Here is a 13,372-nt window from a genome sequence, read left to right as displayed (position 1 = left end):
CTGTCATTTTGGGTGGTTTTATGGGTTAATTAGTTTCTATTTTTAACTGGATTTATGGGATATTTTCTTTAACTGCTTCAACCCATAGCCTCCTACTCTAAGAAGAACTTAACCAAAAGCATACTGTTACTCTGCACAGTGCTGCTAAAACACATTATTCCTCAGGATCCTCCCCTTGATTAAAATCTTTTTCTCTGCATGTTTCAGAAACCATTTTGGACTGTTCAGAAAAAGGCTTGAGAATGGACATGTGTTGTTTTATTTCAACAGGAAATAGGCTGACACTGTCCCAATATTTATTATGGCCAGCTGATGTGCCAAAAACATCTATTTACAGGGACAGGCTTGCAGTCATACTACTGTAATCTTTTGAAAGCATGTGCTTTGTTGTCCAACCTTAGATTTTAGGCTGAATTTCAGATTTTACCTCTGTTCTTGCTGTCTCAATGGCTGACCAGATAAAAGTCTGTATAAATGGCACCTATTTTGATTCATTTATTTGCTGTGGTTCTGCGGTGGGCACTCGGTGGTACCCACACACACACGTGTATTTACTCATCTCTTTACATTACTCTCCTCTTCCAACATCTTCCTTTTCCAGAATCTTTATCCATAGCTTTCTAACATTGCCTTAAAACCCTTGTATCTACTGTCTGCCTATTTTCTTTGTTTACAATAGGATAAAAGGTAGATTGCATATTAGCAGTAGATATTTGGGATGGAAAAATTACCCATCTTTTTGATGTTTTGCTTGGCCTTTATTCTATAAAAATACAAAGAGTAAAAGGAGAGACAAAAGTGGCAAAACAATGATTTTCAAGCTTTTTTTTTTTCCTTGTAATTAGATGAATTCCCTGTTGGAGTATCTTTCTTGCTGTTTTCTTGACATTTTTCCTCGAATGGTAATCTTAAATGTTCTTTTCCTGATTTTTCCCCCATTGTCTTTAGTTTAGCAAAAGCTAAATTATTTTTAACCTCATTATGTCCTTATCAAAGACCACTCTACTCTGCCATGCAATAGTTCTGAGCTTTTTTTTTTGATCTTCACGGGTTTTGCATTCTTTTTCCTCCAGATATATGTTTCATAGCAGACATTGCTTCAACTCTGGTTTGTGTTAATCTTCCATCTGTAGAAAAGCCTTTGAAGATGGTTTGCAGAAGTACATGGCATCTTTTCATCTCCAGGTTATTGGCTGAAGCTGTATCAAATCCACTCGGACCAGAATCTGTTTCCAACCACTAGTTTAGCAGTGTTAGTCAGCAGCTATCAATATAACAGAGACATCTCCATATCTGGTACCACTATTGCAAATGCTGGTCTTCCTGGTATGGAGCAAACATCACTGGAGGTCCCAATGCAGGGCCCAGGTTCATTTATAATTTGCTGCCTGAACAGTGGGCTTTGTGCTTTTCTTTGGTGTTGTCAACCCAGCATTCTTCACAAACTCCATCTCCCTCTTGGTTTTAGGAAACATTATTTGTGAAGGCCAAAACATTTTGCTGTGCTGCTGCTCCCTCATGGATGTAACATAAATACTATGTAGAGGTTTTCTAGTATTCTTTTTTTTGACTTCCATCTACTTTCTCCTGAGGTAGCTTTTAATTTTGATATAGTGCCTTTCATTTATGGATCTTAAACTACTTATTACCAATTACTTATTTTTTGTTTTGTTTTGTTTTTTTCATGGAGATGACTTTCCCATGGGTTTACCTTCTTTGTTTCCCATTGTTACTACCATTCTAGATGCAACTACTATGACGTTTCTAGCTAAAAACAGCAGGACCTAGAGGTAACATAGAAGAATAGAGAGTAGCCTGCATGCTGAGCATGCAATTGGCTACTTTCCGATCAATCTACAGATTATAACCCTTGTTATCAGCAAATGCTTTATAGACAAAAATTGAAAAAGAACCAAAATTAATTCAATTTTGCACCAAATTTTATATTTAATTGGCAGATAATCAAGTTTGGTAAGGACCTCATAGAATTATTTACCCATTCTATTACTATCATAATATCAAATTTAACAAGTTTAACATGTTCTCTTACCAGTTTTCCTAATCGGAAAATATTTGTTCTGTAGTTTATTACTAGTTACCTCCTTGTGGCTTATTGGTATTATTCCTTCTTAATGTATAGGAGCACCAGGCCCTGGCCAACGACGGAGCATGCAGTAGGTCAAACATTTTGCATTTGCAGACAGATGATCTGTGACATGCACAGTGAACTCAGACTGCATATTCACACGTTTATGGCCTTTTTGATAAAAGCAAAAAGACTGATTATATAATTTGTTTTTGCTTGCTGACTAGATGACATAAATCCTTGGGATGAGATTTCTAGTTTGAATACGTGTTAGAAATCCATTTTATTTGAGCATTCATTGAAACTCAGTTGTTTTGTTCAATACAAATTAACAGCTAGGCCATTGCTTATGCATATCTGAGAAACAAATACATAGGACCTGCAAATACAGCAAAAATAAATCAGTATTAGAAGTGTGAACATCTATTAAGTAATATTCTTCCAGAGCTGACTGCGATCACATTGTTAATTGAACAGCTCATTCTCCAGCTTGGAAGAATACTAAAGTAGTATTTAATCAGTTCTGAGTTTTCACTTTTCTGCTTCTCATACATTTTTAATAGACAGCAGTACCTTTATCTCACAGTCCAGTCTTGCATAAAAGGAGCCAGAGGACCCAGCAAAGCCTACTCCTGGGAAGGGGTTAGGGTAGAAAGATAAGGTCCAGGGCCAGCAGAACGGTGTCAGATAACTTGCTGTAGCGAGGATTGATTCTGTGACCAAATCAAATCGTTAAACCTTCCAGCCCTTGCTCAGTCAAAGCAGCATCAACCCTCTTCTATGCAATCTGGACAGCAAGCCAGGCAGAAACTCAATCAACTCAAAACTGAGGGGCAGGAGCAGTTAATGAAAACTCTTGATGACGATGCCAGTGCTACTTTTATTCCAATGCAAAGCAAAAACTAAATGTAAACCACCTGGGTGGCCTGCTCAACTTCATACTGGAATGGATCGCAGTACAAAAGACACACAAGCACCTGCCGCAGCTGGGACATGGCAGTGGTGTTCAACACCTGTTGCCTCTCAGCTGAAAGCTGTTGTATCCAAATTAAGACACTGGGTCAGAAAGCCTGTTAGGCACACACCAAGCAAGTGGTGTGAGCATATGTGATCTGACGACTGCAAAATGGATCCAGTTCCACAAAGAGAAAAGGTAGCAGTCCAAAATCCAAACTACCAGGGAGCCTTTCAAGCGTTCCGCGGCATTAGAGCCTATTGTTTTATGTTGGCTTAGGCTGACCTGAGTCAAGGACAAAAGTGATTTGCACAAGGCTGACAGTCTCTCACTGAAGAATGAGCCCATCAGGATTCATACAGGCAGTATACTTGAACAAAAACAGAGCCATATCATAGGATTATCATATTCTGTAGAGATCCTAGAGAACTAGCAAGAGGCTCAGAGACTGGGGTTCCACTTTCCTGTGATAGTTGTGTGATGCTTCTCCTTTTACAGCACAAAGAGAAATATCAGCCCAAATCACCCAGTTAGGCTGCTTGGTTGTTCAAGCAACGTTTAATATTCCAAACTTTGTAGTCCTTATGAAGAGGCATGTGCTATCTAAGTAAAAAAAGAGACAACAAAATCTGTATTATCATCACCTTAGAGGGAAGCAACGGCAGTGTTTTAGATGACTACATAACAAGCAAATTAATTATGCCCTTTGGGAAAGTCTGAAAGTTAGTCTCTAAGAAACTGGAAGCTTGGAACAGAACACTTGTTTTCTGTGTCCCAGTCCTTACCTTAGCAAGAGGACATTCTGCTGGCTAGCAAACCTTCAAAAATGAAAGTTAAAATATGCAAAAGTAACTAAAATGCCCCCTTAAGACTTTGTATCAAGCCTAAGAGCTTTTATGAAACCTCATTCGAGTTTCCACAAATATTTATCTTATGCAAACATCACTGTGCATTAAAGGAGTTTGTTCTTGTTCCGGTAGCAATCTCAGTTGTCATCTGATTTCACCAACAAACCACTGCAGGCTCTGTAATAAGACTCTAAGGTAACTATAAAAGCAATCTCTTCAGAAGCAAATACCTGTGCCTGGAGTGTCCTTATATATTGATACCAGTAAGTAATAACGCAGGTGATAATTTTATTTGGCTTTCACTTGATGATCTGAGAGCAAAATGCTACGAATAGAAGTTCTGCGGAGAGAGCTATGCAACTAGGTGCCAGGTTTCCAGACCCTCGGCTCTGTTTAACGTGTGATGGTAACCTCCAAATGGGGGGATTCCACCCCGCTGTGCAAAACTATGGAAACATAAAGCAGCAACAAACTTTATGAAGTAATGTCTGCTTTACGTGGCAGTGTTAAACAAACAATAAAGCAAAGCATTGATTGTTTAATGTAAAATATATATTGAAGAAAAATCTACTGAAATGTACTAATGAGGCTGCAGGAAGTTTAGGGGAGCGATGAAACTTCCCGGGGAAACCTGTAACATGGTTAAATGAGACTCTATGACCTCATTAAATTTTTATGTATGTGTGTTTTTGTCAACACACACCTTGTAGGCAACCTTTTTTTTTTTTTTTCACTTTGTGATCTTGTTATTACAAATGCCCCATTGATCAAATGCTGAGCACGAGATCTAGATAGGAGTGTTGCAACTGAACAGTTGTGGCATAGTGAGTCTGAAAAGGATGCCTGCAAATTTTCCCTGAAATCTTAAAATTTATCCAAGTTCAGTCAAATTACTCCCTTTTACTCCATTTTCTCTTACCATGTATTCTGATGCCTGAATTAGGACAACTAATTTTCCTACAAAACTTTCCAACGCTCTGCAATCTACTTTTGTTTTCCTTTTAATTCCCCAATGGCAGAAGTTTCACATTTCACCCAGGCACTGGTAATTAGCCAAGGAAATTATTTAAATGCCAGATGTCACATATTAAATATAAATAACCTATGACCTTGTGTGCAGAATGCAAGCCCCTTTTTCTATATGACTGCTGAATTTAACTTCCCCAGACACTGCCTCTATGCTGGAATAGTATCCTTCTCCTACGTAACACGGTTCTGCATGCTTACAAAATTGATTTGACTCGTTAGCTGTGAGAGAAATAAAAGCTGTGATATTTTGTTTTTATGCCATTTGCAAATGAGTGCAAGTGTCTAAGGCTATATTTGCAACAGCAAAAAAAAAAATCTTTCTGTACTCATGCTTTTTTTCAATAGTAGCTGTAAAAAGCATAACCATCGATGCAGCCAAAGAACACTATCTGCTGATTCCAGAAGTCTTTCTCTGTGCTTTCTCATCTGCGCTTTCCATGCCACGCTGGTGTGTGTGGCTTCTAAACAGGTCCAGATTCAACCACGAAAGGGAACAAGATCAAGCATCTGAAATACAACCTTGTGCATTATATTCTTAATTTGAGTCTGTATGGTTTATTGAATCATGCAGAACGAATGCCTGACCATGCTTCTTCCAAAGCCTATTCTGGCTACAATTGCACAGCTGGGTTTGATTTGCTGCCCGTAGGAAGGGGGGGAGGAATCCCCGTTTCTCCAAGACAAATACAGATCTTGGGATGTGGCTGCAGCTCCAGAATTCCTTGCTATCCAGCATAGGATGATGTGTGGAAAATAAAACACGGCACAACGCAGCCCTCAGGTTTTTGGAGCCGAGAGTCACAACACGCCTACAAAATAGCCCCAGTTTGGAAAGCATTCAAATACCACAGGAAGCGTGTTCCTTCCTTCTCGAGGCACACGCAGTAACTCCAGCTTCTGACCAGATCAAGGTGTATCCCCATCTGGATGCAATAACACAGCCTAAAAGCAGCAAGGACAGAAACCACCTACAGATATTAGATGAATAAACAAAAGCACCCCCTCACAAAAACACAAGCGAAATAAAGCTGCCCTCATTACCACCGCTGTTTCAGCATTCAGTGGTAGCAAGCAAATGCCAAATCAGCCATCCACGCTGCGGACCTCAAGCACAGAGGTCGACCTAAGTCCCTGGAAATTGATGTAAACCCACGTCACTCTTTTGAGAGCTTCTGCCAACTCGCTCTCTGTCACGCCCCAATTACTCCTCAGCTTCATGGAAGGGGGTTGAAGGGGTTTTTCTTTTTACAAATTTAGTGCAGAAAGGACGTGCATTTCAGTGCAGGAGGACAGAGAAAGTGGAGTGAAAAAATATGGTGAAGACAAAGGAAGGATATCACTGGCAAGAAACACGAGTTCTGAATTCAAAGAGTTGGATATACCTGATTTTGAAGGAAAAAGCCTTATAAAGGTTACTGCCTTACTTTCTACAAATTCTGTAAATCCTTTCTCTTAGCTAGATGGCCATGAGATAACCGACTGGTGTATTTTATTTCAGGGTACGTGGTCTTTTCTCCTTTTTACCAACAGCTCTAAGTAGGACTGAAACCACTCCCCAGTGACCCACAGGTATCATAGCTTTCTGAGTGAGTATCTGTCTCAAACAGGGGAGAAAAGATTTGTTTTACAATCAGAGGAAAGGAACAATAGTGTACATTTTTAATTTAGCCTGCTGATTAGAATTATACTCTGAGCATCTTATCAAATAACCGGGATCAAATGCTTGTTGTGCTCACGTACCCCCTTTATGCAAGAACAAATTTAGTTGTATTTTACTCCAGGGACATGCATAATGAATAACGTGCTGGTGTAGCAGAACAGGAAAGTACTACAGTTACTCCACCTGCTGTAACCTGACACAACCATTATTTAACAATAAGATGAATTCTAATTTATCTGCTTTGAAAATCAGAAAGATTGCCCCAAAGTTTTAAGTCAAAAATTATCTGTTATCCTGAAACATTTCTCAAAGACCTGTTTTCATTCAAGAATGAAGGCGCGAGGGCTTTTTTTAAGCCATGGTTAATCCAATTACACATTCTTTTCCAGCCTGTCTTGCTCCGTGACCTTGGATTTAGAGGTAAAAAAGAAGCACCAGACCAAGGGCTCATAAAGAAGGTTTGGGTTTCCTTCAGGAGAGGGAGGGGGCTCCCCTAGCAGAGGCATCAGCCTTCAGTTTAAGCACCACAGGAGCAGTAGCTGCAGTTGCTCATGGGTTTTACATAAAGAAACAGCTCGTGGTGCATGGGAAGTGGCAGCAGAAGGGATGGTGCACTGAAGATTAAGGGTAAGACAAACGCACAGCTGCTTTGTACGCTGGGCACTACACCATCCTCAGTTAGACAGACTCCTCCCATGCCAAGGCCTGCATAGTTTTTCCAGTTTTATTTTTTAAGTACGATGCTTTCTGCTTCCACTAAATCTGGAAGACCAGAAAGTAGCTTTTTGTTTAGGCAGGGTTTCTTCAGCACAGATTACTGAGCTTCTTTATGAGTGTGCAGGCACATGGCATTAACTGGGCTCTTACAATTCGTCTGCACCCAGAACCCTACGCACGCACCAAGCTCTGTTCGCATCACCTTTGCTCGCCTACAAGAGCAGCTGGCTGCAGACACACGTGGGGCTGCACGTTTGTGCATCTGCATCCATCCAAACAGCAACAAGCCTAACCCTGTGCAGATAGACGAGCTGAACTTGTCACTAACACCCACGCCTGGGACTGCCCCCAAGACCCCCCCAGCCCCGGCTCCCCTCGCCCCCTCCCTCGCGGCGCGCCCCAGCCACGTGCCCGCCCGGCGCGCTCCCGCGCCGCCACGTGGCGCGCCGTGCCCCGCCCCTTTACGCGCTCTCCTTGGGCGGTGCCTCCCGGAGAACTACAACCCCCAGCAGCCCCCGCGGCCGGGTGGGGCCGCGTGGCGTCACGGGCCCAAACCCCGCGTGAGAGAGAACCCGAGCGCTGGGGGGGGGGGGGCGAGTCCTAACAGAGGGGCGTGTCCTAGCCGGAGGGAGGCGGGGCTTTCCCAGGAGAGGCCAATAGCTGATGCTGCCTGCGCTGACTGACAGCCGGAGCCCCCGCTGCCCCCCCCCGCTCACCGCCCTCCCTCAGCCCGCGGCGCCGCCCGCTGCTATGAGGCGGCCCTGAGCGGCGGCGGCGGCCCAGCGCAGCCCGGCCCGGGGTTGCCGGGGGGGTCTCGCTTCGCTTCGCCCCGCCGGCCAACCCCATGACTACGGCAAACTGCGGCGCCAGCGACGAGTTCGACTTCAGGCTCATCTTCGGCGAGGACGGGCAGCCCGGCCCCGGGCCGCCGCTGGGGCCTGCAGGTGCGCTCCGCAGGGCCGTGAGGGGAGACCGTGAGGGGACCGTGAGGGGCCGGGGAGGGGGGGGTCGTGTTCTCCTCACAGCGAGGCTGGGGGAGCACCGGGGGGGGCATCGGAGGGGTTGTGGGGGTACTTAAGGGAGTATCGGGGGGATCTGGGGGGGTACCGGGGCTTTGGGGAGATTTTTGGAGGGTACCGCGGGGTTTGGGGGGAGCGGCGCCGTCCCGCCCGCCCTGAGGGCCGCAGCCGCCTCACGGCGCCGCTCCCCGCCCCTCGCCGGCGGGAGGCCGAGGGGGCGCCGCCGCCGGTTTCTTCGGGGAAAAGCAAAAAAAAAAAGTTTTAAAAAACCCACACAAATAAATCCCAAAACTTCGCCCTGCGCCGCCCGGGGGGCCCAGATCGCGGGGTGGGGGCGTCCTGAGGTGCAGGGTTTGGGGCCGAGGGACCCTCCTGCAGGGTTTCGTGACTTTGGTGCCTGCCTGTGGGGGCACCCCTGCAGCCTGGAAACCCCTTTAAAAACCCCTCTCGTTTCCTCAAGCAGCGCCCAACACGCGTATTCCCTGTAAGTTGTCGTGCATGGGATGAACAAGAGCCAGGTGTGCGGCGTGTGGCTGCGCTGGACTTGGACGGCTGTGCGCTGCTTTTGTGACCTACTTGAAATAAGTGTTAGCTGGTGACGCGCCGTCCTGAGCCTGCCCGGTGAGATGGCAAGATAGGTCTGAAACGCAGCTGGAGCCGGGCTAAATGGTGCAGCCATGTTGTTTTGTTCGCTCACTTGCTGGTCTGCATAAGTTGATCAGGAAAAAAATTCGTCGATAACGCTCTGTATATAGTCCAGTGCGAACGCTTGGGAATAGTTGCTAAAAAAAAAACCCAAGCCTCCAACTTTTTTGATGCAGAGTTTTAGCTTACAGATTCCTTCAACAAAGGGGGGATTTTGCTCCCGTATTTTCCAGCTTGGGGGAGTAGACAGGAATAGTAAAAAGCAGATGGTGCTTTTGGGAAGGGGGCCTGAGTTCTGCTAGCCAAAACAAACGCGTTGTAGTACCCGATGAACAGGATGCATGCAAGTCAAACGGGAAACAATGGGGAGTGTTAATAAATTACAACAAAAATAATGGTGACGTCCCAATTTCTGTTTGCTTTTCTTTTCACGTTAAACTAATAATCTAAACTATGTTACTCAGTCAATGGTAGATGAGAATGAGAAAACAAGCTCAGAAAACTGGATACTTTTATAGTACTTGTATTTTGGTAGCATTCCTTAACAAATGGCTCAGATATTACTTTACAAAGAGAGAGAAACTTCCATGCTTGATAATTTACAACTGTTTTTAAGGCAAATTTGAAAATGTGATATTCAGATGATGAACAGATTCATTTGCTGTGGCTTTCAGTGAGAAATGCTTGTCGGGGGGGTTGGACCAGATGATCTCCAGAGGTCCCTTCCAGCCTCAGCCATTCTGGGATTCTGTGATCTGCATCCCCAACTCAGGAACTCGACAGCGTGGTGAAGTGCTGGGGGTGGCTGGCCTGTGCCCCAGACGTGGTCCTGAGGCGGAGGGTTTACAAAAAGGCCTCTGCCTCTTGGCATTGCCACAGCTTAGCTGTCAGTTCTGCCTGTGGATCCAGAGCTAGATTCCTTGCCAGAGAGGACCCTAGTTGGAAGTCATATATTTTCCCTTTCCCCCTCGTCCAAGTATATTAGTTGAACAGAAGTTGTTGCATCTCCTTAAAGCACGTGTTTCGTAATCCCATGTCACTGGCTTCAATGATGTTGTCAGTTGTGTAGCGAAGTAAGTGTAAGGGTGTTTTTTTCCTAATATGTGGTGATAATAAAGTGTGTAGGTAACAGGGGAAGGTACTTAATTTGAAATAAATAATATTTAAATTGCCAAGTCTGCTGTGATCATGAACACTTGAAAAATTCTTGTGCCTCATGCTTATCTCCCGAGGTGTTTGGGATCGGCATCCTTGTGAAAGAAGTGCCTGGTAATAAGTTCTGGTGTAAATAGCACAGAAATCTAAGTTAATGCTTTCTTTTATGCTGAGACTACTGCAGTATTGTGAGGATTTAATTCTTCTATATAGGTACATAAATATTTATATATCTTAATTTGTGACTTTTTAACCAAAATCAAAAAAATGTGAGCTATTCATTCATTTAATGTTTTTTTGATTTCTGAGTGATTAAGAAAATGCTAGACCCAGGCTGTAGTTGCCGTTTTTTGTGACATTAAAAGGTCAATATGAGAAATTAAACCAGGCTATATTCTGAGCTAGTGCATAAAACAATCTCAGGGGGTTGCAGGATGGTAGAACTGAAGGGCTTAGCTTTGCGCTCAGTGGCAGAGATTGAGACCACCGTTCTGCAGTGGAGCTTGTGTGCTAGATTTGAAAATTGTAGTTCCTGCTGCTGAGGGGAATGCGTGAAAGATGGCTCAAAGACACTTGAGAGTCCACGGCCTAGTACTACAGTCTGCTGTGTTCTTTGGTTAAAATCAGGGGGATTGCCCACTTCATATACCTCGTGTCTTGACATAAGCATTTGCTTAGGTTCAGAAGCACTTCAGTTACTTGTAAGTGGAGGTTAGGCACTGAGCACCTTCTGCCAAATCTCCCCTGGTGTTTCAGTGTCCTTGTCCCCAAGATCGCTTTTATCTTGCAGCGTTCAGCGCTTGGAGCAGGTGGTTCTGGGCTCTAGGTGCGGGTCAGCTTCATCTTCTGACAAAACACTGCAGGCCTCGAGTGCCCTAAGGTGAACCAAGACCCTTCGCCATAGTCTTCCTTGCAAAACTGTTTTGTTAGTTGGGGCAGCATCTGACTGCATCTCGCCACCCAGTATCAGTTGCCTTTGGGATGCTGAAGTAGGCATTTGAATTATGGTATTGTTGATCCTGTGCAGTCCAGTAAAAGAGGTTGCCATGTAACTAACTGCCTTTGTCGGTCAATGTATTTGAGGTGCCACCACGCTTGGTCTTTTTAATTAGAGATTTTTGAGATTTGAATATGTGACACTTGACTAGCAGAATTTGAATACTATTTTTTCTGATGCCCCCACCCCTTCTACCCCTATTATACTATATAATATATACTATATGTACTTATACTATTAAGTATAATCTTGTGAAGTTTGAATTTAGAATTGATAAGGCATTAATCAAGTAAACTGCATTATGGGCTTGGTGCTACTGTTACAAACCCTGTAGAGGTTGAGGTATAGTAAAAGTTGCGATCTGGCATTGAAAAATGCCAAAGTGTGCAGAAGGGAGCAAATACAAGTAGCTATGATTTGTTTCCTCAGCTGATTTTTTATTTTCAAGGTTTATCTTCTGTTATCAAAAAAGGTGTTTTTACAAGGGAAGGACCTTTAAAGAACTTAGAGTATGTGGTACTGAGCTGGGAATTCCAGATCTGGTGAAGTTCTGTAACATCCCAAATTATTTCTATTCAATATGTGAAATGAGGGCTGACTTAAAATCAGAGGCTGTCGATATACAGCAGATGAATTATTTAATTGCTTAGGAAATTGTGACAGTTGAGTTGTTGATGCTTCTGTTCTGAATCCTGTCAAAAATGTGCCTGTTATTTCTGCAGAAGTCTTCTGAGAGCGAAAGGGTTTGTTACCCAGTAGAGCAGGGCAATATGCCTGCCCTAACCCCCAACTTCTTGCTGTTGAATTATGAAGTGGAGGAAGACAATTTCATAATATCTTTTAGCTTTCAATATATGTACTTGTCCTTGGTTGTTTTTTTGTTTGCCTTCCCAAAATACAAATATTTTAAAAGTACTGATACATTTTTACTATGAAAACGAAAGCTATGTTCCTTGGAGTTTTTGTCCATAATAGCTGTTTTTTGGAAACTACAAAACAAGCTGAGAAAGGGTTCTCCGTATTTTCTTTGACTTAATATTTGGTTAGGTAATGCTGTGCAGTTATCTTGTTACTGGTGCATTATTTCCCACAATCTCTCTTACATCCTGAAGGAAAAAATAGTTGTGGGTTATTGGTTTTGCTTGTTTGGGTTTGTTTGGTTTTGATATCCCAGTTTGGTGATGGATTTAGTGACAGTTCAGGACGTCTTTGTGAACTGGAGCCCTGCTCTGGTTTAGAACAGTGTACCTAGATTTGGCTTTTTAGTTTATTTGGAAACTTGTATACTTTTGTTCTACTTGTTTGGTTTTTTTTGTTTGTCTTTTTTGTTTGTTTGTTTTTTTCTCTGTAGCTTAGAGCCATTAGTGTACTGGTTCAAAGCTGTTTCTGAATACCAAGAATGAAATACTCATTTGGCCATTGTGACTAACAAAGTAATACCTGCTACTTCCTTTCAAAGGCTTCCCTGTTTGCCCTTCTTTCCCTACGAGCATCCCAGAGCTCCTTGGGCCGCTCAGCAGGTGCCCGCTGCTGGTGTGCTGAGTGCTTGGGAGTGATGTCTGGCTCTGAACTTTCCTCAGCAGCTAGGCAGAGGTCTGTGCAGCAGAAGTTGGTACTCTGTCTGTCATTTAATTCAGTTATGTACTGAAACAGCACTGTAATACGAGTCTTCATAGCTTTGCTTTGATCATTACTATCTAAAATATTTTTCACTTCTTAAATGTGTATTTGTGACATTTTTGCTGTCAGGGGCTGCTGTTAGAGAGTAGAAACCAGGCTAAAATGTTTATAGAAACCTGCAGTGCAATTGAATTTCTTGTTCTTTTCCCTAAGGTAATGGTTAGGGTGGATAGTGCTAAGTCACATTGTGGTAGGAAAGAAAGTCTCAAAACTGGGCTGGGTGGAGGATGCAGGGCTGAATGCTGGCAAGTCATTGTGCACTGGAGGTGCGAGCTGAGGGAGGGCTGCTGAAGGTGGAAATCCTGCCTGTGGCCTCTTGCTTCTGATCCCAAACTGCTACAGATCCCTCACCTTAGCTGGGAAGGGGCAGTTTGTGGGATGTAGCCTTCTGAAGGCTTTTTAAGAGATCAACTTGCACACCTGTATTGCTTGCCTGAAGTCATCTTACTCTGTTTAGGTTGATTTGTCTGTATAAATGGGTAGGAGAGCGAGTCTTTGCACAAGATGGTATCTCTGAGGTATCTCTGAATAGTTTGAGCCACCCGTATAAATACAGCTGTCCGTGCTGCTCTGTAGGTGTC

At 43.5% G+C, this 13,372-nt stretch overlaps 1 protein-coding gene and 1 long non-coding RNA gene across 3 annotated transcripts in view; one reads left to right on the top strand and one right to left on the bottom strand.

The window, feature by feature from the left end:
• Window positions 1–736: 736 nt before the first annotated feature.
• On the bottom strand, window positions 737–7,868 carry LOC308176839. The gene is made up of 2 exons (XR_013938682.1): window positions 5,960–7,868; window positions 737–3,644 (listed from the first exon to the last, which is right to left on the bottom strand). It is a non-coding gene; the product is annotated as an uncharacterized lncRNA (long non-coding RNA).
• Window positions 7,869–8,001: 133 nt separating this feature from the next.
• Window positions 8,002–13,372, top strand: part of NFATC3 (nuclear factor of activated T cells 3) — a 66,506-nt gene continuing 61,135 nt past the window's right edge. For both annotated transcript variants that reach the window (XM_080553014.1, XM_080553013.1), the window contains exon 1: window positions 8,002–8,239. In XM_080553014.1, the coding sequence (XP_080409140.1) occupies window positions 8,140–8,239 (100 nt within the window). In that variant the 5' untranslated portion in view covers window positions 8,002–8,139. The remainder of the gene's footprint in view (window positions 8,240–13,372) is intronic.

Source organism: Anser brachyrhynchus (assembly GCF_964034855.1).
Source record: "Anser brachyrhynchus genome assembly, chromosome: 12".
NCBI lineage: Eukaryota > Metazoa > Chordata > Aves > Anseriformes > Anatidae > Anser > Anser brachyrhynchus.
The sequence above is the reverse complement of the archived record's forward strand: the minus strand, read 5'-3'. Positions and strand labels throughout refer to the sequence as shown.